Source organism: Aythya marila (genome assembly GCF_965140915.1).
Source record: "Aythya marila genome assembly, chromosome: 4".
Lineage (NCBI taxonomy): Eukaryota > Metazoa > Chordata > Aves > Anseriformes > Anatidae > Aythya > Aythya marila.
Window position 1 is genome coordinate 14,122,448 of NC_139045.1, and position 24,223 is coordinate 14,146,670.

General features: G+C 42.8%; 1 protein-coding gene across 6 annotated transcripts in view; it reads right to left on the reverse strand.

The window, feature by feature from the left end:
• TECRL (trans-2,3-enoyl-CoA reductase like) overlaps window positions 1-24,223 on the reverse strand; it is a 64,792-nt gene that overhangs the window by 30,842 nt on the left and 9,727 nt on the right. For all 6 annotated transcript variants that reach the window (XR_014317451.1, XM_082759791.1, XM_082759794.1 and 3 more), the window contains exons 2-3: window positions 20,001-20,052; window positions 752-796 (exon numbers count right to left, since the gene is read on the reverse strand). Coding sequence is in view for 5 of the 6 variants with exons in the window: in XM_082759791.1 (XP_082615917.1) it covers window positions 752-796; window positions 20,001-20,052 (97 nt within the window). In the remaining variant the exon portion in view is untranslated. The remainder of the gene's footprint in view (window positions 1-751; window positions 797-20,000; window positions 20,053-24,223) is intronic.

Consider the following 24,223-nt stretch of genomic DNA (forward strand, 5'->3'; position numbering starts at 1 on the left):
TACGTTCCTTTTCACAGCACTCTGAAGTATCTGTTCCCGATCCTAATGAACCAGGAGTGAACAAGAAAACACATAAAATAGAAAGACATGGTTCTTTTTCAGAGAGGCAGTGAGCTGGATATTAGGAAACCCCAACAGCCACGGGCATGGGGTGTTGCCATGGCTGCAACACTTCTTTCTCTTTCCTAATTTACGTTTTGCATCTCCCTCTGCATCGGTATGTTTGTTCACTGTTTAGGTCAGGGAGGGTGCCAAATTCTACCAGCTGCTCAGATTTCACTTTCTAGGGCTCTGCACTACTGCACGTCAACAGACAAGTGCCACCTGGTCAGCGGCAGCTACAGCTCCCATGGCCACGTCCAGCAAGAACTGGTGTGCTGGCCCAAAAAAGGAGGCAGCCTCCTGTGGCCAGTTGTGTCTTCTGATGAAGCTGCGAACAAGAAGTGCAACTGGAATCACGGTGAGGGACCGACATGAGCAAATTTCTCCATGAATGGCTTTCGAAGTGCTTTATCTTCATTATCTGAGCGCATGCTGTATTCTGAAACATTTTTACACAATGGTTATGGAAACCATTAGACTCCTGTACTGATGAGGAAGCTAATAACTCCATGATTTATATCAATTAATGAAAAAGTACTAAAAGTTCACCTACTAACACATATCATCAGAGCAATACTATTAGGAGGATAACTTGCCAAAGGTTTAGTAATACGTTAGGGGTCTTTTTAACATCCACATGAAAACTTACTGCGTTCCAGTTGCAGGCCAACACGGGAAGGGTACCACTGGGGACCTGCTCAAATCACAAAGCACAGCTGTTAATTTCATGGTGGATGATCTAAATTTATCTTCTTGCTAGTATTCTTTTTAGCTGACGGATACAAATGTGAGGTAAAATAATAATGATAATCCTCTCTTTGGGTCTCAGCTATACAAGGAGAATACAATAGAGCTAGGAGGGATGCACAGCACGTACAGGTAAAACAGAAAGCCCTTTTCCTAGGTCCAGTGTTGGATGGGCCAGTCTCATTGCTGAATGCTCCATTAGTACGTGGAAAATACAATGTGCATACACCACTGGGGAGTATAAATAGGACCCTATTTATTAATATATTTGTCAAAACACCATATTAAATTTGTTAGTGTAGCCTTCACCCCCAGAATGATGCTTTTTGTACAGTCTGGTCCATAGGGGGTTGCTTTTTCCCATTTAGGAATATAAAATCTGACTAGGGACACACAGCTAGCACTACTTCTTAATCACAGATGCTCAGTCCGTAATCTTTTAGGCAAATAGTGAACAGAAAGCAGAGGCATCTGGGTAGCTAATACTAGGTCACACATGATTTCCATGGTATTCATCACCTTATGGATGTTTCCTAGAAGCAGCTTTTAAAATGGTCTAGTTTAAAGGCTGCTCCTGTAAATGTTAGGTGTCCTTTGATGATTTTAGATGGAGACCACTCAGTTTGTTCAAACAGGTACAGATCTCCAGCAGCACTTGTGCTTCTCAGTGCCAGAGCGAGTGGGTAAGTGCCAGGGAAGGACTGCAGAAAAGATTGTTGCCATCCAAATTGTTAGCTTACTCAGCTCTGCGTAGTGCCTGTATGCAGGAGGCTGTGACCCAGTGGCTGTGCTGGCTGAAGGGACAGGGTAAGCACACCTCCTTTGCATTGTAAAGAGACATAACATAGTTTTAACTGCCTCCTCCTCCTGCTTCAGATTTGCTGCCGAAGGGTTTTTGGGCTGATCTGGCACACTTGGCATTGGAGCATCCTTGGGAAAACTTACACAGCCCACATTGTTGACTGAGCTTTGGGAGCAGCAAAGTGTGACAGAGGAAAGGAAAGGACAGCTGTGCTATGGCATCCCCCAGCCATTTCCACGGTGCTTGTCTTTGTTGCTTTTGATGTGCCTTAGGACAGCAGATAGCCTGAAGGAATTTTGCTTTGTCTCTTCAGTTCAAAGCCTGAGTTAAACTGGTCAAATATAGCTGTGGTTTTCTTTAGACCCACCTTACGATGGTTGGTATTGCTGTATTTAAGATACCAGTATTCATGTACCTTAAACAAATGGAACAAAATCTTCATCATAAGTGTAACCAAACATGGGAACAGTTGTCCAGAGAAGCTGTGGGATCTGCTTCCTTGGAGGTAGTCAACAGGGGAAGACCCTGAGTTGTCTTAAATCAACTTTGAAGTTGGTCCTGATCTCAGCAGGAGCCTGTACCAGATGAGCCCAGGAGGTTGCTTCCATGATGCCACGTGCCGTGATGGTCAGGAGAGCTGGTTCACCCCTCCAGCTGGATGGGAAGGGGGACTGCACACCGAGTGCACGGCACCGACCCAGACATTCCCATTTCAAAAGCACTTGGGCTAGGCATGAATTTTGTAGGCAAGAACAGGCATTAGATGAACCCCTTGAACCAGGGCTAATAGCAGGAGGTGAAGCACATCCATCAAGTAAGGCGCAAACATTTTTTTTCAAGGTACCAAAACAATTCATGGCTATTAAAGATAACAAAAGGAAGATAGAGAAAGAGCAGCTGTCTGACTTGTCAAGGAAGATATGATTTGCTCCCGGACAGCAGATATCAATAGTTATTTGGGAGCCTGAAATGCAATGTACCTGCTTTAAATTGGAATCTTTCCCTCAGCCCCCCCAACTCATCTTACAGTATGTTTCAATAAAAGCCAATTTACCTGATCCTGTGGCAAAGTGCTTTTAGGTATGGCTCATCATCTGCACAAGGGCAAGCAGAGGTCATGCGTTTTAAGCACGTCATCCCACATTTCCAGTCCTCCAGCCTCAGCACGCCATTATTTTTGAGCATACTCGAAGATTTAGACAGATGGGAATGTGCCTTTGCTGCTGCTCGTCTGCAGTGACCTTGTCATTACACCACTGCTTGTCTCTGGTTTCCAGGCCATCTGTGGGGTGCTGTGTGTGTTTTGCTGGGGGGACCTGGGGTTAGCTGTCGGGATGTCTCTTCCCAGCTCTGTATGTTGGCAAGGGCCCGCTAGCTAAAGCCAGGTGGAAATGTTAGGCAGATGGAATGGGGGGACAAAGTGCAAACGCATCTCTTTTTGTACATATGCCAGTTTTAGTCTGGAGAGAAAGGTTTCTCGCTTTTAGTCTTTATTGGCCGCAGAGTTTAGCAAGGCTGTTCCACAGTCTTGGCTGCCCGGGGATCCTGCAAAAAACAGCCTTGCTTTCTGGAGGGAAGTGCGACTCCACTTTGCTCGGGAGGTCTCTCTCAGGGCTCTGGCTGGTCTGTTCTCCCAGCCTAACGAGAGACTCCTTTCAAGGAGCAAACCCCACGTGTTTCTAGGCCTCAGCAATTTGCCTGCTCATCACTGCGTGATGGTTAGCCAAGGGGACCCTGGCTCCCCTTGCCACCTGCCTCTTTCCCGTGAACGGGCGTTTTCCAAAGAGCTCTGACAACTCTGGATTTCTGTCTGGAAATTTGGGAAGCCATTCCAGTCCAGCCCGGCTCTGGCAAGCACACATTTCTGTCAACCCTGTAGGAGAAGAGCCTTCTTTTGATAGTGCAAAGAAGCCAACCACAGTGTCTCATCATCACCCCCGTTAATTCTTGCTGCTGCCTGTCAAACGGGGTGGATGGCTCTCTCTGATACCTCGAGCCAGCAGTAGCTGGCAGATGAGCTTCACCTACTGTCAGCAGGAGTTCACAAGTGCCCATGGAAAGTGCATGCTCCAGGCAGAGCAAACAAGCACTCATTAAAGACGGAGACATAGCTGCAGCTGCGGGCGGTGCTTATAGGCCTCTCTGCACTCCCACATCTGGCAGAGCTCCCCTTGCTTCCTGCTGAAGCTGGAGGCTTTCTGTTTTTTTCCAGGGATTTATATTTAGTAGGGTTTACTTCCCAATTTATTCTTATTAACACTCTCCTTTGGTGCCTTCTGTAGAGATTAATGGTGATCCAAGAGCATAGGAGACTGAAGCTTATCTTGTAACTCCTGCTGAATATAAGTTCAAGCATGTATTATTATCATCTACTCACTAATATTTTGAGAGTGCATCAGAGCTCAGTTGTGAGCTCCACATTGTACTGGGGAGGTCATATTTATTCCCTGTGTGCTCCTTGTGATCAGCAGAGCTGCTCAGTTCCCCCGTTTGGGGTTTATGGTTTTGGCTAAGCATTTCATGCTTGGAGGGAAGTTGTAAAAATAACGAAGTTTTCAGCCCACTTATATCCCAGACTGGTTTTAACTTTAAAAATAAATAAATAAATAAATAAATAAAAAGGCATAGGCTGGCCAGAACATAAGAATGGCCATCATGGTTCAAAACATTGGTCTGTTTAGCTGATACTAAATCTGCCAACATTTAGCCAATGTTGTGATTCCTCCATCGTATTCCCTAGATTTCTAGCATTTGTGTGGAATAGCTGTGGCTCCTTTAGCCCATCTTGCAGTGTGCTTAAAACAGCCATTGACATTGCTTCCTGGTTTTTCATCCCCTATTTGATTCTCTCTATGTTTTTGACTTATCCTAGAGGATACAGAGTGTTTGTCTCTGTCTTTAAAACCATCATCCCCAAATGGATGCACATAGGTACTTGAAAATTTGTTCCATTCCTCAGCTGAAAGGATATTCACAAATTGCTTGATTTTTTTTCACTGTTGTGATTCAAAAAATGTTTGTTCTGTGCGTGCAAGCTTCCTTTATTCTGGAAGTGTAAGCAATTCATGATGCGTCTTAAGCCATTTACCATATTCCTTCTTCTCTGTCAGGAATCTGTTCCAACTTGGTGGAATATTTTAGTCCAAAACAGAAAAAGACATATATCCATTATGAAAAAGTATAAATGTTTAAAGCATTTTAATTTTTCCAACACGAGAAGTTGATATTTTCTTGGAAAGTGACACTACAGTAAAGAAAGTAAAGACTGACTTTACTCTTTATATTATATTTAAAATAAGAAAGTGAAGAAAAATATTTAATTTTAGCCAAGTTTTTTGTTGTACATGGCAGTATTTAAAACAAAAATTTAAACCTAAGCAAGCTGACACATTAGAAGGAAGGACGTAAAAATAAATAAATAAAAACAGCCACTTTTAATTTGGCCATATCCAGCTAATAACCACCTGATAATATTGGAGATAAAAGGAGATGTACTGCTTGTACACTTAATACAATCCAAACACTTAATCAAATGGCAGCCTCAGTACCATATATGCAAAGATGCACAGGAAACCAAGCTCTGTTGGTCCCACTGTTTGTTTTTGTTTTTTTCACTGCATTTTTACTAGAATTTCAGTAAATGAATCAGTGGACAGTCACAAGAGCTGAGGACACTTTTAAAAGCCCATATGGAGTTTTAAAAGCATGCAAGGGTACTCTGTATCCACGCAATTTAAATTGACCTTAATGTGTGCTCCACTGCTTAAATATGACAGGAGGTTTTGAAAAATTAACAACCAGGAAATGTAAGTGCTAGGTATTTTCCAATAATTATGAAATTGAAGGGGTCACTAATTTTTATTATTTTTCGTAAAAATTCTTCAGCGCATTGCCTGTTCTTTAGTAAATTACTCGATCAAATGCCTATTTGTCACGTAGTATTTATGAAGTTACATGAACCTATATGAGAGCAAAGGTTAAAAAAATAAAAAAAAAAAAAATCATGAAGATCTCTCCTGCTGGGAAATTAGGTGCATTCCTTAGAACTCAGCCATGCAAAAACTGTTCCTCTGGGGGGTAAGGAGTCTAAGAAATGCCAAGCAGAGCTGACAGACATAGTTTGGAGATAATTATCAGATTGACTTTCCATGAACAACTAATTTTATCAGTTAAATTGTTTGCTTCTCATTGTTTTTCACCACCCATGCATCTCTAATAACAAATAGGCTTAATAATTACCAGCAATACCTGCTGTGATATGAATAGGATGATATGAACAACAAAATTACTATAATCAATCAGCAGCAGCATGCTGCTTAAATTTGCAGAAGTATGGGAAATTCTGGGGAACGTTGCGGTACCGATGTCCCTCACATGATCGCAAGGGGTCATGCAGTAGCTGAGCAAGGTAACAGCACCTTCCTGTACGACTTGAGCACAGCTGAAATGCACTCTGCCACCTTAACCAGACTGTTGATCTGGTATCTGTGTTGCAGTAATAAAAGGTTGCTAAAAAAGACTCATGCATTGCTGGGGGGTTGGTGTTTTTGTACATAATACATAGAGACAGACAGACATACTGACACACAGATTATCTTGAAAGTAACTTGCTGGGCTCTTTCCTTGACAAGTAAATGCTGAACAAATACAGTTATTCCGAGTCCATGACCTCAAGCAGCAATGGTCATAAACATCATCTCTCTCGGCTGCAGCAGGCGTGTTTGAGCACTGTTTCAATGTTTCTGAGGAGGCAGGTAAAGACAAAGAGATCACCGTGCGGATAGCCACAGCCTTTGCTGGACTGAAGTTTGCACACTCTTGCTTCACAGAGCTGACGGGCAAGCAGGATGCTGCACTGACTTGGAACCGTAGCTTTCTGCTTCTGTGGGATTTATTGTGCACTTGAGAGCTTCCTGAGCATGAAGGCTGTAAGTAAGGCACACCTAAGAAACCACAGTAAAACTAAGCTGGGCCACAAGACACAGACAGAAAGTACCTGAAGTTATTACTGTGTTTACTTTCGCTGTAATAAATGATAGGTACAGCACAGCTGTCCTTGCCTGGCACCATACTGAGCTTATGGGGGCCAGCTGAACAACAAAATCCTGCTTCCACCTCTTGCTAGGTCCTTGGGAAGGTACCTGCTGCATCTGGGATCTTTTGACTAGCCTGTGTTTTTCAGTAGGACCTTTGATATGCTGTATCAGAGCATTTTGGGAGGGAGCAAGATCTTGAATTAGATCAATGTTTTTATGGCAAGCCAGTAGAAAGAGCAGCCCCAGTGTGCCCTGTTGGGTAAAATCTCAGCAGGGCACTGAAAGAAAGGGATGTTGGTTTTAACAGCTAAAAAATATATCCCTTTTCTTTCTCAGCTTCTCTTTCCTCTTACCTGAGTTACCTATAAGCTTTCTGAGGATGATATTTGGCCACGTGTTTTCCAAAGGCATCTTGATCTCTACTTGCTATGCCTACACAAATACCCACTTTCTTAATTACTTGAAATTTGAAAGAGAATCCATTTTATCATTAGCATCCATTTCTTTCTTCTGTTTTTGTAATACATGAGTGCATCTAGCTACAAACATCCTGCTTGCACATGGAGAGCAAGCTGTGGGGAGGGCGAACTGATGCCTCCAGTACTTAGCTAAACCATCAGTGCTACAGAGAGGTTATGGATAGATCTGGCCAAGAGGCACAACAAACACACTTCCCAAAGCCTACAAAGCAAGTTAGTCCCAGCCTGACAAAGTGTCAGGTCATGTGCTTCCTTTTTTGCTGTCCGTTTGACCATTCCCCTTGGTTTTAGATGCTTAAAATCCATGAGCATCCATTTTTCCTACATGAAGTCATGTGTCTGCAGTGCTTGCCTGTGCTCAGAGCTGTTTGCTGTTACCCCAGCACCCACCTCACAAAACCTCACAAGGCCTGATCCTGGAGGTGTTTCAGAGCACACCTACCAGCTCTAACAACTAATGTACTACATTACATCAATCTCTGCAGGCACTCCCTAAAAAACAGTGTCATAATTATACTTTTCTCATCCAGGATTTGACAAAGCTGGTTAGCGCCATCCAGCTGGAAGCAGCTGTGGCTGTGTCCGGCTGTGCAACACCAGCCTGCGTGGCTCTGCACTGCACCCTGGAGCACAAATTCACCTGACTACATTTTCATCGACTTCTAACTTTTACAAATGCCTGAACCCACCGAGGAACACAGCGCTCCCCCCCGCCGCCACTCACTCAGCGAGTTTTTTTCCTAAAAAAAAAATAAAATTAAACTTTAGCTATATTCTGATCAGGCAATAATGGACAAATTTCTTAAGAGTCAGCAAAGCTTGTCTTAATGAAGATCAATTGTTATTAGTGGCAAACAGAATATTGTTTGTCATTTAGAGGTCGATTTCTGGCACTAGCAGATTAAGCTTTCAATTTTCCATCTCAAACAGCTTGGTGCTGAAAACAACTGGAAATTTAGACAAGCAAAAAGCATCAGAAACTAAAAGCAGGCAAGCATGTAAGCAACATTTATATATATATTTGAATAGTTTCGCTACATTGTTTCTTAAAAAAAATAATAAATAAATAAAAAGGGAAAAGGAAAGCCAGCCCTGTGCATTTCAATTTCCCATGTAGCCTGCTGCAGAAAGTATAATTAATTTTGATCTTTCTGTGTGGATTTGCATTTAAATTAATGTGTGTGGGCAAGGGAAGGGAATGAGGCTCACCTTTTATTTCATTAATAACAACCACAGAGCAGAATACAGAGAAACAAGCAAACAGATATTGTGACAATGATGGAGCTCGAAGCAATGTTCCCAGAAGGGAATGAATGCCCTTAAATCAGAACGGGGAGGTGAGGAGCTGCTGGATGCACAGCGCTGCGGCACTGCAGCAGCGCTCAGGCTGAGAGCACCCACCTGCAGCAGCACAGCACACACTGCCAGGCCCCGAGCAGCTCCCATCACCTGGGCATCGTGCTGCAGCTCCCGTGGCAGCGGTGGGGATCAGTCCGTGAAGCTGGACCCACTGCACTCTGCTCTGCGTAATGGGTTTGGGGAGTTTTTTGAGCAGGGGACCCCCAGGGAGAACTGCGCCCTGTGATCCATGCACTAAAATAGCACGGAGCTTGCTTGGTGTTATTTGCAGACACCTGGGTCCTGGCTCTGAAATGTCAATGCCAATGAAAAGAGTGACTTAGTAATTTATGCCGATTGAGTGTTTTAATTCTGGCAGTTATCTTTGCCTTTGATTCTTCTCTCTGTACAAGTTTGAATTGGATAACAAAGATAATTGCTGAGGTATCAGGGGGATGTGAGAACTCGAGCAGGATTTTCTTCCTCGTTACAAGCTGTCAGAGAAGTCTTCATTCAAAGGGTGACCCAAACATGAGACACTGCACATTAAGGAACATGCATTTGGCAAATGATGTATGTGTTTCAGGAACTACAAGATATCCTTCCTTCTCTATCTGCCTGTTCATATAATAGCGTGGGATTTTCAAAAAGGCAGCTTAATATTTGGTGGTTTATGAAATCGCTTATCATCTGTCTGTGTCCTTAACTGCTCAAAAACCTTTTCAGGTGTGGCATTAGCCAACCCACCTAAGGGTTTCATAGGCAGTAAAGCAGGGCATTTAACACAGGTATCTGAACATCCTTGCAGTCTCAGAAAACAAGAGCAATATAGAGGATATAAAAGATATAAAAGCCTGTTTCAGAATGACTTTTCTTTCAAAACCTTTGCTCATGTTCAGCCTGTGCCAGTTTGTGAGAGAACCAACCCGTGCTGTGCCTTATGACGAACATATTATGTGATAGGCCGTGTTTCAGGGCACTGATAACACAGGTCATTGCCTCCTCACTTCAGAAAGCTCTATTTTGGGTACTGCCACAATTAGCAAGCCTGTCGGGCACATTTGGACAGCAGTTCTCCACAGAGCTACACACGGGGCAGTGGCACCAAGGCCTTCCCTGCCATTTGCCTCTCTCAGGTGGGAAGCTCAAATTCAGTGAGGACGAGGGAGCTGCAGCATCCCTCAGCCTCTCCCTCTTCTTCTCACTCTCTTGGGGGTGCTGAGCACCCGTATGAGCTGCTGAGCGCCCTGCATGCTTGCTGAGCTCCACCAGGCCTCAGAGGGACTGCTGCTTTAACCTATGCTACGTGCCCGCTGCCTGAACACAGCGTGGGGGCCATGGAGCAGCCTTGGGGCTGTGCTGAGTTATGTTGCAGCATCAGAAAGCACCTGGTGCTTCAACGAGCACAGCTGACAGGGCAAAGATGGCTCAAAAGCTCATTTGTCCCTCCACCCCAGGTGTACTGGGCAGAGGAGAGTCCTACCCCAGGCCTTAGCTGTGTTTCTTTAAAAACATTCCTTAGTCAATTAGCTAATAAAATATGCTAATTAAGTATAATTTCAATATCTGACTGTCCAGGGGACAGCTCTTCCTCCAGTTTCTAATCTAATCAAGATGCATTCCCTCGCTAACCCCTAATCGTAGTGCTTTATGTTTTTATCTAATGACCGCACCAATGCTATCACCAATTAAATGAACGCATTTGAACTGACATGATTTCTTCCTTTGTGCAAATTAAATCCTCATAAATTCATTGGTAAATTCACCACACTGAAAGTTAATCCTCGCTAATAAGAAGGCTAAATTGTAGTTTCTCCATGGGCCATGAGGAAGAGGCAGCAGATCAGACACCAGCAGGTGAGTCACAGGCCCTGTCATGCTCCTGCGTCCTTCCTGAGAGAAGTTGATTTGGGCTGGTTTAATTCTCCCATCCCAGCACCTGAATTAAGCAGAGGCTTCTGTGCCTCTGAAGCACTGCCATGAAGCTTGTGAAACTGCTCTTCCTCCCTCAGCTCTATGACAGAGGACAAATACTTTTCCCTTGCATGCTGGAAAGAACTAAATGCTGGGATAAACGAAAGAAAGACCAGGATACAGAGGTAGGTGTGCAAAGAGCATTTAGAATTAGGCACCTAGCTTACACTAGTAACAATGCGAGTCAAGCAGTGAGCAAGGCCTGTCCACATTTTATATGAGCACAGCTTATGAATGAGCTGCAGACCCAGAATACTTCGCACGTCGATTATTTCAATGGTGAATTATTTCCAGCAGCAAATATATTCAGGATCATTGTAATGTGGGGACAATTTAGAAAGAGGCAGAACTCTCCTCTATCGCATTATTTTTATTGTAAATCATTTGTTCAGCTTCTTGTCTTTGATGCATTGCTTTCATTAACTGGAAATAATGGTAAATATCAAGTTTTATTTGAAAGATTTCTTATTTTGATTGTTCTTAGACTTTCTTTCCCTCTATGCCCAAAGAGGAAAATAAATAAATAGGCAAGCTGGGATCAAAAGAGAAAGAGTAAATGAATGGAAAAGAAGTCACTATCACAAGGCAAACCCAGGGGAAAATCTGAACCTAACAGCAGGAGCTGCTGCCTCTGCTGTGACCTCTTGAGCAGATGAGATACCATGGACCTTGTTGGTTTTTATTCATTATCCTCCTAAAGCTGTCCAAGAAGGAGGTAGGTTCCTCTCATTCTATCATGGGAGATTTGCTTCCTCTTCTGCCATCCCAGGGCCTGTTGGCTCTCTTTCACAAGAAGTCTCTGGCACATTTCGTGCAGACCCATTCCATGCAGCTCCTCCCAAAAGAAACTACTGGATCTTTTTGCAAAGCCATCTGCCCAACGCTGGTATCCAAAGGCATGGGGACCTCTGTGAAAACCTTGATGCAGATGCAGGGCATATTTGAAGGCCTGAAGTGATCTCTACCCTACCGTAATCAATAGGCATCTCTCATTAATGGACATGAGATTCTTTTCACAGTCATGAAGACCTGCTGAATGAACAGTAAGCCCATGTGAATGTGGTGGTGAACACCAGGTTATGGTTGGAAGTCACTCAGACAAAAATGTAATACATGAATTTACATTGATGTAGGAACTCCTTAAGAACAAAAACTACTTTGGCATCTTCTATTAACAGTTCAGTAGGCTTTAATTCTTCATTTTATCAGAGAATGCACGTTCTCTAGGGCCTGGATTACTTCTGTAGTACCTCATACTGCCCTTTTCTCAGTTGAGCCATAGGCACTGTAATAAGATACATTGTAAGTAATAACAGGCAATTCTGATAAACAAATTTTGTTGTTTCTCATCTAGATCTGTCAATTAAATCTACTGCAAAGGAAAGAAAAGCAAAGAATCTAGCTATGAAATTTCCTTTTCTTAATGAGGCATTTAAATAGCATCTCACATTTGTTCTCCAATTGTTTACATAGGATGTCATTTGTGATGCATTGTTAGAGTCCTGTAAATCTCAGCTGGGAACAATATCCCAGAGAGCAGAGAGGACCAGTTCTGCTTCAAGCTACATCTCTATAGATTCATTGCCTTTTCTTTTATTATATTTCTCATCTGAAATGATATCTGTAATCCTGCTAATGAAATGCAATAACATCAGATGCAGCATCTGCCAAAAAGAGAAATAATGTGAATTTCCATTTAAGTTTTTGAGTTGATCTTCACTTTTTCTATTTCTGGTTTGAGTATCACTTTTTTTTTTTTTTTTTTTTTTTTCCTGGAGGCCAGCTTACTTTCACAAGCATTTAATAGATAGCCTAGCTTTTGTGTTTTAGACACCTCACTGCCTTCGGTTCAATAGGTCATTAGGCATATATTTAAGTCATTCATTGTCCCAAATGTTTCTTAGGGATCACAGCCAAAACAGACAAAAGAGTGCAAGATGGATGAAAGGCAGGTTAATTGTTCTTATTTTATGGATGAGAAAATTAAGCTCAAAAAGGAGAAAGCGTCTGGCATAAAACTCACCCAAGTCAATAGCATGCTTCCCACTAGTTTTGAATTAAGCCTTGAAGAACTATGTCCCAAATATCACGTTTAGTTCAGTGTGAATTAGGCAACTTCAAAAATCTCAGCCAGCCCTTTAGCTTTTGCTGTTATCCTCAAAGACCAAAATGCCTTAAATAACTGACCCTAGAAGTCCTACTTAAGGTCATACAGGGCTAAGTGCATTGCTTTTACACTAGGTGGGTAAGCCAAAACTCAGCCATAGTTTCCTAATGCAGTACACACTGAAATCATTTTTTATAACCACATGTACATTTCAGAAAGCAAATCTCCAGGGACACACGATCAGACACTTCTCAGACTGATTTAATATCTCTTCCTCCACAACTTATGAGATTCGAGTGTTCAGCAAAAGTGGAATGCGGGTGCCTAGCCTGGTGTTTGCTCTCCTTATTAGTCAGACAGCTGGAAGCAAGAAGCCAGACTTAGCACCCCAGCCACAAATGTCCTAATGCAAGTTCTGGGCTTCAGCAGTGTCAGCAAGACACACATGGGTCAGGGCTCAAATGGAAGGTTAGGACCCAGAGCTCAGGTTGCAAAAAGGATTGTCAGTGAAGCACACACCACTTTCTGGAGGGCTACCCGGGAGCCTGCACTGTGACTGCGGCTGCAACACTCCCTGCCTTGCCTTTCCCTTTGGAAAAAAGGCCAGAATTGGTTTTCTGTAATTCCAACACAGAATGCATGAAGACTGAGAGTGGGGTATAAGCTCTAAATTTTCAGTCACTTTGAAAATCACAAGGCTAACTCAGCGTGGCTTCTGCTTTCTTCCAACCATGTTAGGTCAGTGATGCCACCCTCATTTCCTGGCTGGCCATTATAAAAGTGAAAGTATTCCCAGCTCTTAAAGGTATGCTTCAATTATTTTGACGGGTAAGCCATAAATTCAAGCTACACAAACCTGTGCCAACAGCCAGACTCTTGTATTTTGAATAGAGAGATTTGCATGGATGTGCCACAAAGAAGTTGATAGAAGGTCACCCTCCTGAAACTTCCTGCTGCGTAGATCAGAAATGAAGCCTACCAGACAGACTGGCCTCCTGGCTAAATCAGTACGCTAAGGCAAGAAATCAGGTCACCGGAGGACATGCACACTCAGGAGGGCCAGGAAGCAATTTATTCATGGATTAGATCTGATTGTGAGCTGGGGAGGAATATGGTAGTGATCATTTGTTGTGGTGATCATTTGATTTTCGTTGCTTACTTTGCTTAGCGTTGCAAAACAGAAAGTAAAGAGTTTAAATATATACGAGCCTCGCTGTGGCAGTAACAAGAAATTCGAGTTCCTGGTAGAGTTATGTCAACGGGCATAGAGAAGAAAAAAGTCCTTAGACCTGTGTCATTTGATGGATACTTACATTCACTGTAACCTAGTCTTCTATTACTATCTGCTGTCTGGCTAAGACAAAAGAAAAGTAAATTATAAAATGAAATAAATCTCATCATGTTTCCTCCTAATCTAGTCATTCTCATTTAGAAAGTCAACACAGATGAATGAGCAATTTACCCAGATGAAATCACTGTACTTCATAGTGCCCATTTGCAGTAACTGCCCGTCCCTAGCGACTCACCTTCATTGTTAATTTCCAGTTGAGTTATGAATGCAGAGAAGGGAAAAATTACTGAAAACAATCATTGGATGTGACTGTTAACCCAATGCATCCTGTGAATGTGTGACGCAGGCATAATGCTGGGCCCAAGAGTTCTGCACAGGAAGATATTACTTCTCCCTTTGAAAACTCATTCGTATATGAGCTGTGACTCCGGCGTAGCATGAACCGCTCAGGATAAAAACAGGGAGGAAGGACTTGGAGATTTGGTTAAAACTGTACTTTGCAGCTGCCTTTCTGCCTGGGGAGTGCATCCAGCTCAAGACAACTCATGCCGGGATCAGATCGTGGCTCTGTTTCCAAAAGGCTGGCTTTTTGAAAGCCTGGACTCCAAATAGGGGGCAGAGGAAAGATCCCTCTGGAAGGCTGTGCGCCCTAGATATAACTTATTTGGGTCTCTTCAGTTTGTGAGACACATGAAGGGCTCCTGGTTGATTGGCAGGCAAGGACTATGAAGTCAGCTTGGGAGAGCCATAAATAGCATAATTCAGCTTCTCTGTGTCCCCAGCAGGTGTATTCATTGGGCACATGAGTCTCTCCAGGCATCAGAATTGACAGATTTCATTAACTTTCTTCAACCTGAGAATCCAGCTGTAACAGGCAGCGTGGAAAAATCAGAGGAACTGCAGGTTCTCAGCAAGCCCGTGTTATCAGACACTCCTGATTACATAGAGCCGGTAGGCAAGGCACTGGCTTAGCAGTCACCGTTCTCACTGGTACTGCTCTTAATGACTAATCCCCACAGCATCCTTTCTCACCTCTCTGAGCCTTGCAGTTTAATATCACGGCCAGCCTCTAGATGGAAATTATATGATGCAGTAAGGAAACTCATCCTTTCCAGCGACGGTGCTGCATCCAGCTCTTGCATTTTAGCACCAGGCTGGCGAACATGGAGTTTTACCTTAAGCCCTTGCTCTTGCAATCGTGCTGTTAGTTCTCAGATGTCGTTAAAAACAGGAAAGGTGCAGATGCAGAACTTGAAAACCCTTTTCAGACTTGTTAGGAAGGAGAAAAGAAAGAGGATCCGCTCCCCAGTGAAAGATTAGTTTTAGTACCTCATATGCCTTAAGCTACTCTCACAAGACTGTCTCTGTCATTTCTAAGCAATGAGAAATTCTCCTCCTTCCTCTCCACCGGGCCAGCTTGGCTTCCACAGCTCTGTGTTTTGACGATCTGCTTCAGGGCTTTGGGCAAGCAAGGAATCGATGTTTCTAAAATGCTGCTCTCCTTCCAGCTGCCCAGTGCTGGCAGAGCTCAGCACGACTGGCAGGCAACTGCAGGGGGAGCAGAGCTGGCAGCAGCCACGGGTCATTTTGAGAAGGGAAGGAGGGAGACGATGCACAAGCCTCCCATACCACTGGAAAAGGAGTGTGTGCTATGGTCCTTCTGCTTACGTTTCTCCTCTGGGATGGTAAGGTGTCTCCTTGCATTGGGCTGTAAAGGGCAATCAGCATGAGGTATGTTATTGCACTGTTTTGCTCCTTGCCCTCTCTCTAGAGGAAAGCAAAACAAAAATATTTCAGTCATTTTCAGTCATTTCCATTGATGTAGCTTTCAAGATGTCTATAGAAATACCTGCAACAAGCAGTTGTAAGACTGTACCACAGACCACTGAAGTTGCATAGTGTCCAGAAATTATGATGTTTATTCTTGAGTGCCACCTACTGACAATTTCTTTCTTAATGATTTACTTTGATTAACATTGGTTATTCTATATACCCTACGTAACATTTGCTAACTTGGAGAGGGAGGCCTGCAGTTTTGGAGCTGAATGATTACGAGTTAATATCTCATTGGGAAAGCTGGAAGCTATGTTCCTTTTTCCTTGAGTACTTCATTCCCCTCTGCAGGCTGGGATGCTCTGCATGTGTTATTTTCATTCCATTCAGCTTCCCTTTTTCCTTCCATCCATTGCCAGGCTTCCTCCCATCTGCCCTTCTTTATCTGCCTGCTGGTCCTGCCTCAGGGGCAGTTTCTGGCTTCCCTAAACTCGCTCTTCTGACTTCAGAGAGTAGCTACAGTTGTGCTACTTCCTCGTGCAGGATGCTGTATCCAAGAGTTTGTTAGGTTATTGCTGAACTCTTATTTCCTTTCTGTTCTTCCTCCATTTTCAAGAGCTTTTCCAGAAACTTTTGTGTGCAGTAACCTTGAAAATATTTAATGATCACCGACTCCACTATACTACCTGTTCTAGACGTATTTTATTTTAGTTATGTGATACTTGGATTAGCATTATTATTACAGTTTTTCATTTTCTATCTGTAAGATTTCCTCCTCCACCAGCCCAATACATCTTGCAAAGATAAAAATAAATTAAAGGTGAAGAGTTATTGCCAAGGACAAGAGCTTGCAAAGTTTAGTCTACAAGGTATTTCTTTCCCCATTGAAAACATCATCCTTATAGATATGGGAAATGTCAGGTACCTGACTCATTATAAGCAACTGAAAAAATGGGGCAAGAGGATTCCTTCTGGTAGATTAAGATACTCGTGTGGTTTTACCTCTGCCAGCCAGCCAAAGGAATGAGGAAAACAGCAGTAAAGTCACCTGGTGCACAGCACCAATTTGATTAAGGCTTCTGTGGCCATGCCTTAGATGGTACAGCGTGAAGGTCAGTAACACCCAGGCACTCAGCTGCCACCCAATTTCAGGCAGAAAACAAGCAACAGAAGTGTAGGCATGTGGATGATGCCACCGTGAACAGTGTGGTTTTGTCCACGAAGCACGTATCGCGGAACTCCTTCCCAGAGGATTTTGCTAAGGTCAGAACTGTAAGTAGGTTTAGAAAGGATTAGACGGGTTCATGGTGGGCAGGTGTGATATTTCCTATTAAGCATGGCAGCCTGGATCTAGCATCTGTTACAGAAAGCCCCTGCAGAGCTAGGGCTGGAGCTCTGCGACAGGCAAACTGCAGTCCCTGCCACAGACAGTGGCTACAGCAGCCAGGGGCTGATCCAAAACTATGCTCTTCTGTCTGGAGAAAGCCTCTCATTTCCCATGAAATGGCAGGTTATCGTAGGTGGTACCTCCGCTAAAAGCTCATAGATCCCCGAATCCCCAGCGATCGCCCCACTGAACTCAGTGCCGCAGAAAACAAGGTGTTAGCCTTTGCTGGGGTTGTTTCCACAAGGAGGCTTCTGCTGAAGTGAGAGCTGTAGAATATTTCAGTATTTGTTCCTGGATTTCTGAGTCCGTATTCTTTCATATAAACACAGATCCAAACTAATGTTTGACTGACTTAGAAACTACTGAACGGTAACATGCTATGTGCCACTTGCATCCCATTTCTTTTATTTTAATGATTAGCAGTCTCCTGCTGCAATTCATAATTCAGTCTTTTTTTCCTCTTTTCTTGAATCAGGCAGCAAAAACTGATCAGTGACAGAGATGATGCTTGTGAAATTGCTGCACAGGGGTTCCTCTCACTCACTGAAGGGCTGACAAGATACCAGCTGAGGAGAAAGCTTAATTGCATGGGTGATCAAAGGAGAATGCACGAGGACAGGGAGACTGTAAGGGCGTGTGCGTAGGAGTGTTTTAGCAAGAGATTATAGGAGACATGTGAGTCTGGCACACATGAAATGACAGAAATGAATGCATGAACTAGCACAAATAGCACAGTAACCAAAGGCATCCACAGATCAGCTTCAGCCACTTCTCGGCTCTTGCCTAAAAGAACTGTAATATAAATTCTGTAAGCTGTCATCCTCCAAACTACACAAAGAGGAAAAAAGGGAAGGTTTGTTCTTTGCCAGAGGAAAAGGAGGAAGGGGGAACCTCATGAGACAGCAACATCCAGGCTGAGCTGGAAAAGAGAGATCAAAGCAATGAGCTGGAATGGGAAGAAATGACACAGGACATTGACACAGTGTGCTCCTGAGAACTAAGAAACTGGGGACTAGGAAAACTTTGAAGGCACATGCCAGCCTTTCCACATGTTGTAAAGGGCCACACTGTCAGAGGTTCAGTTCACGGTGTGTGTCATGCTTTGTTGTACTACTTATTGTCTTCCTCCATACACTGCTCAACTTACATCCCTGGATGTATTTGAGGAGTGAGGTACCTCTAAATATGAAAACAGGTGCCAATAAAATGGCTTATACACAAACTTTCACTATTTTATCCCAAATTAATTAAAAACCTTATTACAATTATATTGACATAAGCCTCTGTGCCAGTGATCTTCAGCTGATTTAAGCTGCATCAATATAAATCCAGTCTCAAATGATTTAAAAGAGTCTAAGCAGAAAAGCACTGCATTTCACAAAGTGGTGGGAGGACACATCCTTATTGAAATATTAAATCTTATGCACTCAGTCTTCACATATTCAGGTGCTGAGTTTTTAGACTTTTAGCCTTTTGCATATTGCAAGCTCTTACAGGGGTTGAAAAGAAGTGGTTTTGGAGCAGCCGTGTCAACATTTTGCTTCATTAACTGAACCTTTGTGCAATCAGAGGCCTTAAGCTTCAATGTTTTATAAAATTCTAAGGACAGAGAAGTATAATGCTTCTTCCACATATCCTACTCTGAACTTGATATTAGCATCTGACTAAAGCATTTCTTTGCAAAAGGCATCTAGTCTTTAGTAGCATATCCCTCCTTTTTTCTTTTTTTTTTTTTGGTAAAAATAATGGAAAGTCCATTGTCTAGAACTCTTACTCCAGCAGTAACCCATCCTGCATCTTGGCATCAAATGCCTCATTCCTAATTTGAGTTTGTCTGGTCCTCATTTCCAACCCTCGGTTCTTGTTGCATCTTTTTCTACTCAACTAAATACCCCAGTTCAGTGTAAGAGGCCTTGCGTAGACCTGCATATCCCATGTGAGTGACACTCAAGGTACGAGTCCTGATCACAAGCAGCACCTTACCTCCCATGGGCAGAAGCAGAAGAAACATTTCCTGGTCTAGAAGTAATGTTGCAAAACTGGGCTCTCTACAAATATCAGTTACAGCATTTCAGAACTCAAGGCACGCCATATACACATCTACAACATCTGGTAGCTTTCAGGTACATTTAGCCCCACTCCTCAAAATACTGACACAGCAATTCATAAAGGATAAATGAAAATGCCATCAAACCTTGGCACACAGCTGCTTGTCTTGTTCTTTCTCTCTCCTTTTTATCCAACACCCCTAGTGAGGGCAGAATATATGTGACTAGGCGGTGACAGAAAAGGAGCATCCAACAAAAGTGTTCTCTGACAGCAAGGAAAGAGGGATCTTCAAGTAGTATTGCTCTTGTATCTTCTCATGTACAAGGTCCACATCTGCTGTGCATATGTGCCAAAAATTACCCTCCCCTATACTATTTTCTCATCCTCATGGGTGTGAAAAACAAAAGAAGCAATAAGAAAGGGAGGTTGCCCTGACCATTAAGGAACTGGACAATGCTGAGTCAGTTGAGAACTCTGCCAGATTGCTTCCACGATCTCAGATATATCATTTAATCACTCTGTGCTTGAGCTCCCCACTACAGTAACTATTTGGTCCACATGGTCTATTTATAGCCAGCTTGAAGCAATCTAATGTTATCGAGGCTTATCTAATATAACATTGGGAGAGTGAATGCAGCTGAGGTCTTGAATTGACACTGTAATGTTAAAAACAGGATAAAAAAGTATCGCCCCTTATGGGCGAGCAATGATGAATTATGCAGTCCTCTCCTTCCAGCCTCTCATGTCTGCGATAGCTACAGGAGAACCTTACTCCGAATACTGCTCTAATTTAGCACTGGAGCTGTCAAGCCAGCCTCAGCTTTTGTGTGAGATTTCATGAAAAATAAATTTGACTACTTCTCCATGCTTAAAGGCTTCTAACCATGCCTCCAGCCTGCTAGCCAAAGTACTTACATGCTTTGTGAAATTTGTGTTTCACATCAAGAAGAGTAGATGATGGAGGTACCTGAAAGAGAAAACAAAATGCAAGCAGATTAATTGCTCTGCCTTCTCAAACTGAGGTTGCTTTTACCCTCCTCTAATGAAGACATGATTCAATTTGTCTGCAAGTTCTTTAGGCAATAACAAAGAAAATTAATAAACTCTTCCCTCACATGTTGATACGTTAGTATTAAGGATTGTTCACATTTGATTAATGTATTACCTGGGCCACCTTTGCTTATTCAATAGAAGAGTAAAATACCAAGGGCAAGAGGCAAAGCTGCTGGCCCTGCTGATACAGTGACTGCCCCCAAGATCAAACCAATGGGACAGCTTCAAGGATTAGCTTTAAGGTTAGGTTCAAGCATGCTAGGACCTGGCTCTTAGCCATTTTTTTTTTCAGGGGCCAGAAGTAGAGGTGTCAGGTTCTGTTATTTCTGCTTGAAATTGGTCTGGTTCCACACACTGTCATTCCTGTGCACTGAAGCACTTCAGGTGTCACAGTGTTTGGTGGCAGTCTAGAGGTCTTTTAGGCTGCATTTTGTCATGCTTATTAGTTTCTTAACACACTTTGTTCAAAGTGTCTGTGGATCATAGGATCACAGAATGGTTTGGGTTGGGAGGGACCTTAAAGCTCCTCCAGTTCCACCGCCCTGCCACGGGCAGGGACATCTCCCCCCAGACCAGGTTGCCAACAGCCCCATCCAGCCTGGCCTTGAGTACCTCCAGGGACAGGACAGCCACAGATTCTCTGCGAAGCCTGTGCTGGTGCCTCAGCACCCTCGTGGTAAAGACATTTTTCCTTATACCTAACCTAAATCTACCCTTTTTCAGTTTAAAGCCATTACCTATTGTCCTATTGCTACACTCCCTGATACAGAATCCCTCCCACTTTTCCTGTAGGCCCCCTTTAGGCACTTGATTTTCGCCACTGAAGCAAATGTCACCACCTTCTGGAACTATAAGGGATTTTTTTTTCTTTTCTGGGGAATATACATTGAACTGTATCTTAACCATGGGGATCCATTTTGGCTCTAACAAGAGACTTCATGGCTGCAGCCAGACAGCAGATGGCAGAAAGCTGCCTTCCGCAGAGATTTTAGGCACTGTAGCCTCAAATCTAGCCACTGGCTAAAAAAGCTAGAAATCAATACCAAATAGGAAGTTTTGCACTTATATAATTTGACACCCAATACAAGTATCCAATATACATGCCATTAATGCTTAGGAGCGAGCCAACATTTTTCCATCGACAATATGGCAGATAGCATGTTACAAATTTCAGTGATCTAAAGCTCTCTGTTGATACCTGTGCTAAAGTGGTATGCAATGTTCAGATTTTTGCTAGCTCTTTTTTTTTCTGAGTTTAGATGAGAGTGCTTTCTTTTCCAAAGTTATGGAGGAATTTACTGAGCACTATGGAAGTCCGTATTTGCAGTCATGCCACGCAACTTCCAGTAGAAAAGCACATCTGCATGTGCCTTTTTTTGTGATGTGTACAACTGTTGTGGACTTGAATATGAAAAGAAGGTGTGGTGGTGGTGGTTTTATTTGTCTGTTTTCAAAACCTCTAAAAATATCTGAAATTGCTTTCTTACACCTCATAATTTTACACCCGTAAAGTCTGGAGCCCTAAATCTGTCAGATATGGATTCAAGTGCTCTTAGCTAGGAACAACTACAGAGTTTACAAGGCTGCAGATGAAACTGTGTCAGATGTCCTAGCATGGTACAGGTTTGGAGGTTTTCAGAGCTGGCAATAACAGCTCAGGGAAGGGACTGGTCTTCTCCGGTGTGAGATAGGGTCATCTGGCTCTCTAAATAGAGTAAGCTGCATTACCATGGGGCCTGCCTTCCACAGATGATCGGCTATATTGGGATAGTCAAGGCTAACCAGTGCTCTAGAGAGCTGATCATCTCATAACCCACAGGAAAGTTAAAAGCCTTGGGTGCCTGAGAGGATCTGTGCTTACAGCGGCCTGCTGCAGTGAGCCTACCCACAGGGCATGGTGTGCGCACCAGACACCACATGCAGAGCTGGTGCTGGAACAACTACAGCTGAGGGACAGTGCTCCCTTACTACATCTTTGAGCAATGTAGAGCTCATTAGCAAGAGCACTGCTGTGTGTGGGTACATCCAAGCTGCCAGAGGCGACATCTGGCTTTAATGGTGCCAGCTCTGGCTGGCTGGTTGGGCTGTCATGGCCTGGTGGCTCCGGGTGGCACCGTGCTGTGCCGGCTGCGTGTGCCCGGGGCAGGCCTGGAGCACACGTTCAGCCAAAAGGGCAGGAGGACATCTGTGTTATCAGCCAGCTGGCATGGACAAGGGCTGTTCTCTTCACTTGAGGCAAGCTGCACGGACCACAAGTAGAAAAATAACACGAATACCTTCCTTCTTCAGAATGGGCTGTGACACAGAGGAATCGCAGCGTCTTTTCCTGGGCAGAATAATGAGGCTAGAGCCACAAAAGAATGAAATACATTTTTTTATGATCTTGATAATTCTGTGTCCTTTTTCTTAAGGACCTCGTAAAACAATGGGCGAAGCTATAGATTCTAATATTGATCAACGTGAAGATGGATGCTGAGACATCAGCTCACTACTAAGAGTGTCCTCTTCATAGACCATTAATTATCTTTGGTTCTTTTCATTGTACATCAATACAAACTGAAGAACTGCATGGACTGGAACAGCATCTGCTCTTATTACCCATTGTGCTATCTGAATAAAACACCCTGAAACATTTCACTGTAATTATTAGTCCTATTCTTCTTTTATCCTTTTAAATTATTTATGAAAGTGCTATAACCTTCCTTTTCCTCTAATTCAGCACTTTTCAAATATGCAAAGGGAAAACAGAGTGAAAGCCCACCCTTGGTTTATTTAAAACAAGATGAATTTCATTGTAAAAGCACCTCTTAGTTGGCATCTATCTTCTACGTTTGATGGTCAAGCCAGTTTTGCCTCTAACTTCTTAACTTGTAAGTATAACACCAGATTTCATATATAGCTTCCTAACATGTTGTCATTGTAATTAGGGTTCAAGAGTACTTTTTCTTCACCAAGAAAAAAAAAATGCAGATTTTACAGATATGGATTGCATTCATTACAATTTTCATTCAGAAAGGGTTGAGTTTAAAACCTCATATCCTGTTTTTCCTTTATCTTCATAGCAAAAATATTTTAACCTTTCCACTCAGGGCAACTTTTATTTTTTTAGGAGTTCAGGAATGAAAGGATCTTCTGGGTCATCTTTTCCATTTTTGTCCTTCCTCTATGCAGCAATGCACAAAGTATCACATTTCTTTTTAAGATTTAAAATACTGCATTGGAAACTTAGGCTATGACTGAAGGAAGAGCTCAAAATGGAAGATATTATGGGAATTTGAAACTGCCTTTTGTGAATGCAGGTGAATCAGATAGCTTTCCACTTTCATACCTCTTTCACATCTGTAAGTCAAGGAATTACTAATATGGTTATCTGTATGTAATTGCATCACAGTTCTCATACTAAGGAATTATTTCAGCAGTTACAGCTTAGAAGAATATCAATAAGAATTTGAATAATACAGTTTTAGCAAATAAGTGGTCCTTCATTCAACATTTCCTTTTAAAGGTTTTTTCCTTTTTGGGACATGCCAGTCTGACTGCACTGCTGAACCACCTGCTTTCCAACAGGCATCTTCTGTGACTGCAGAAATTCAGAAATTCTGTGTCTCTAGCTACTCGTTAACAGCAGGCAGTCCCCTCTGCAGCCAGGTAAATTTGTTCAAAAGGGTCACATCAGCTTATTGTAGCTGAGGATTTGATTCCAAAACAGATAACCAAGCTGGTGGGAAAGCCAGGTCATTTTCAAATTCAGCAGTCAACAAATACTTCATCATTACCGCTCTGACACCCTGTCCTTGCTTGGGGAACATGCTGTATTATTATAAATCTGCAGCCATTCACAGAAAGTTAATCAGGAAAACACCCCTTCTAATTGATCTCACATTTTGTGAGTTTGGCTTCTAATTCCAATTTTTCTTACTGTTAATTTTCAAGGACAGTATTAAAAATGGGTAGCATGAGAACCTCCCTCAGCATGTCACACAATGGGCTCTTTTGTTAGCCTGGTGAACCAGAGTGCTGATCATGTCCAAAGGGATATAAATACCTACGACATTTAGACAAGTAACTACATATAGGCAAGTGCT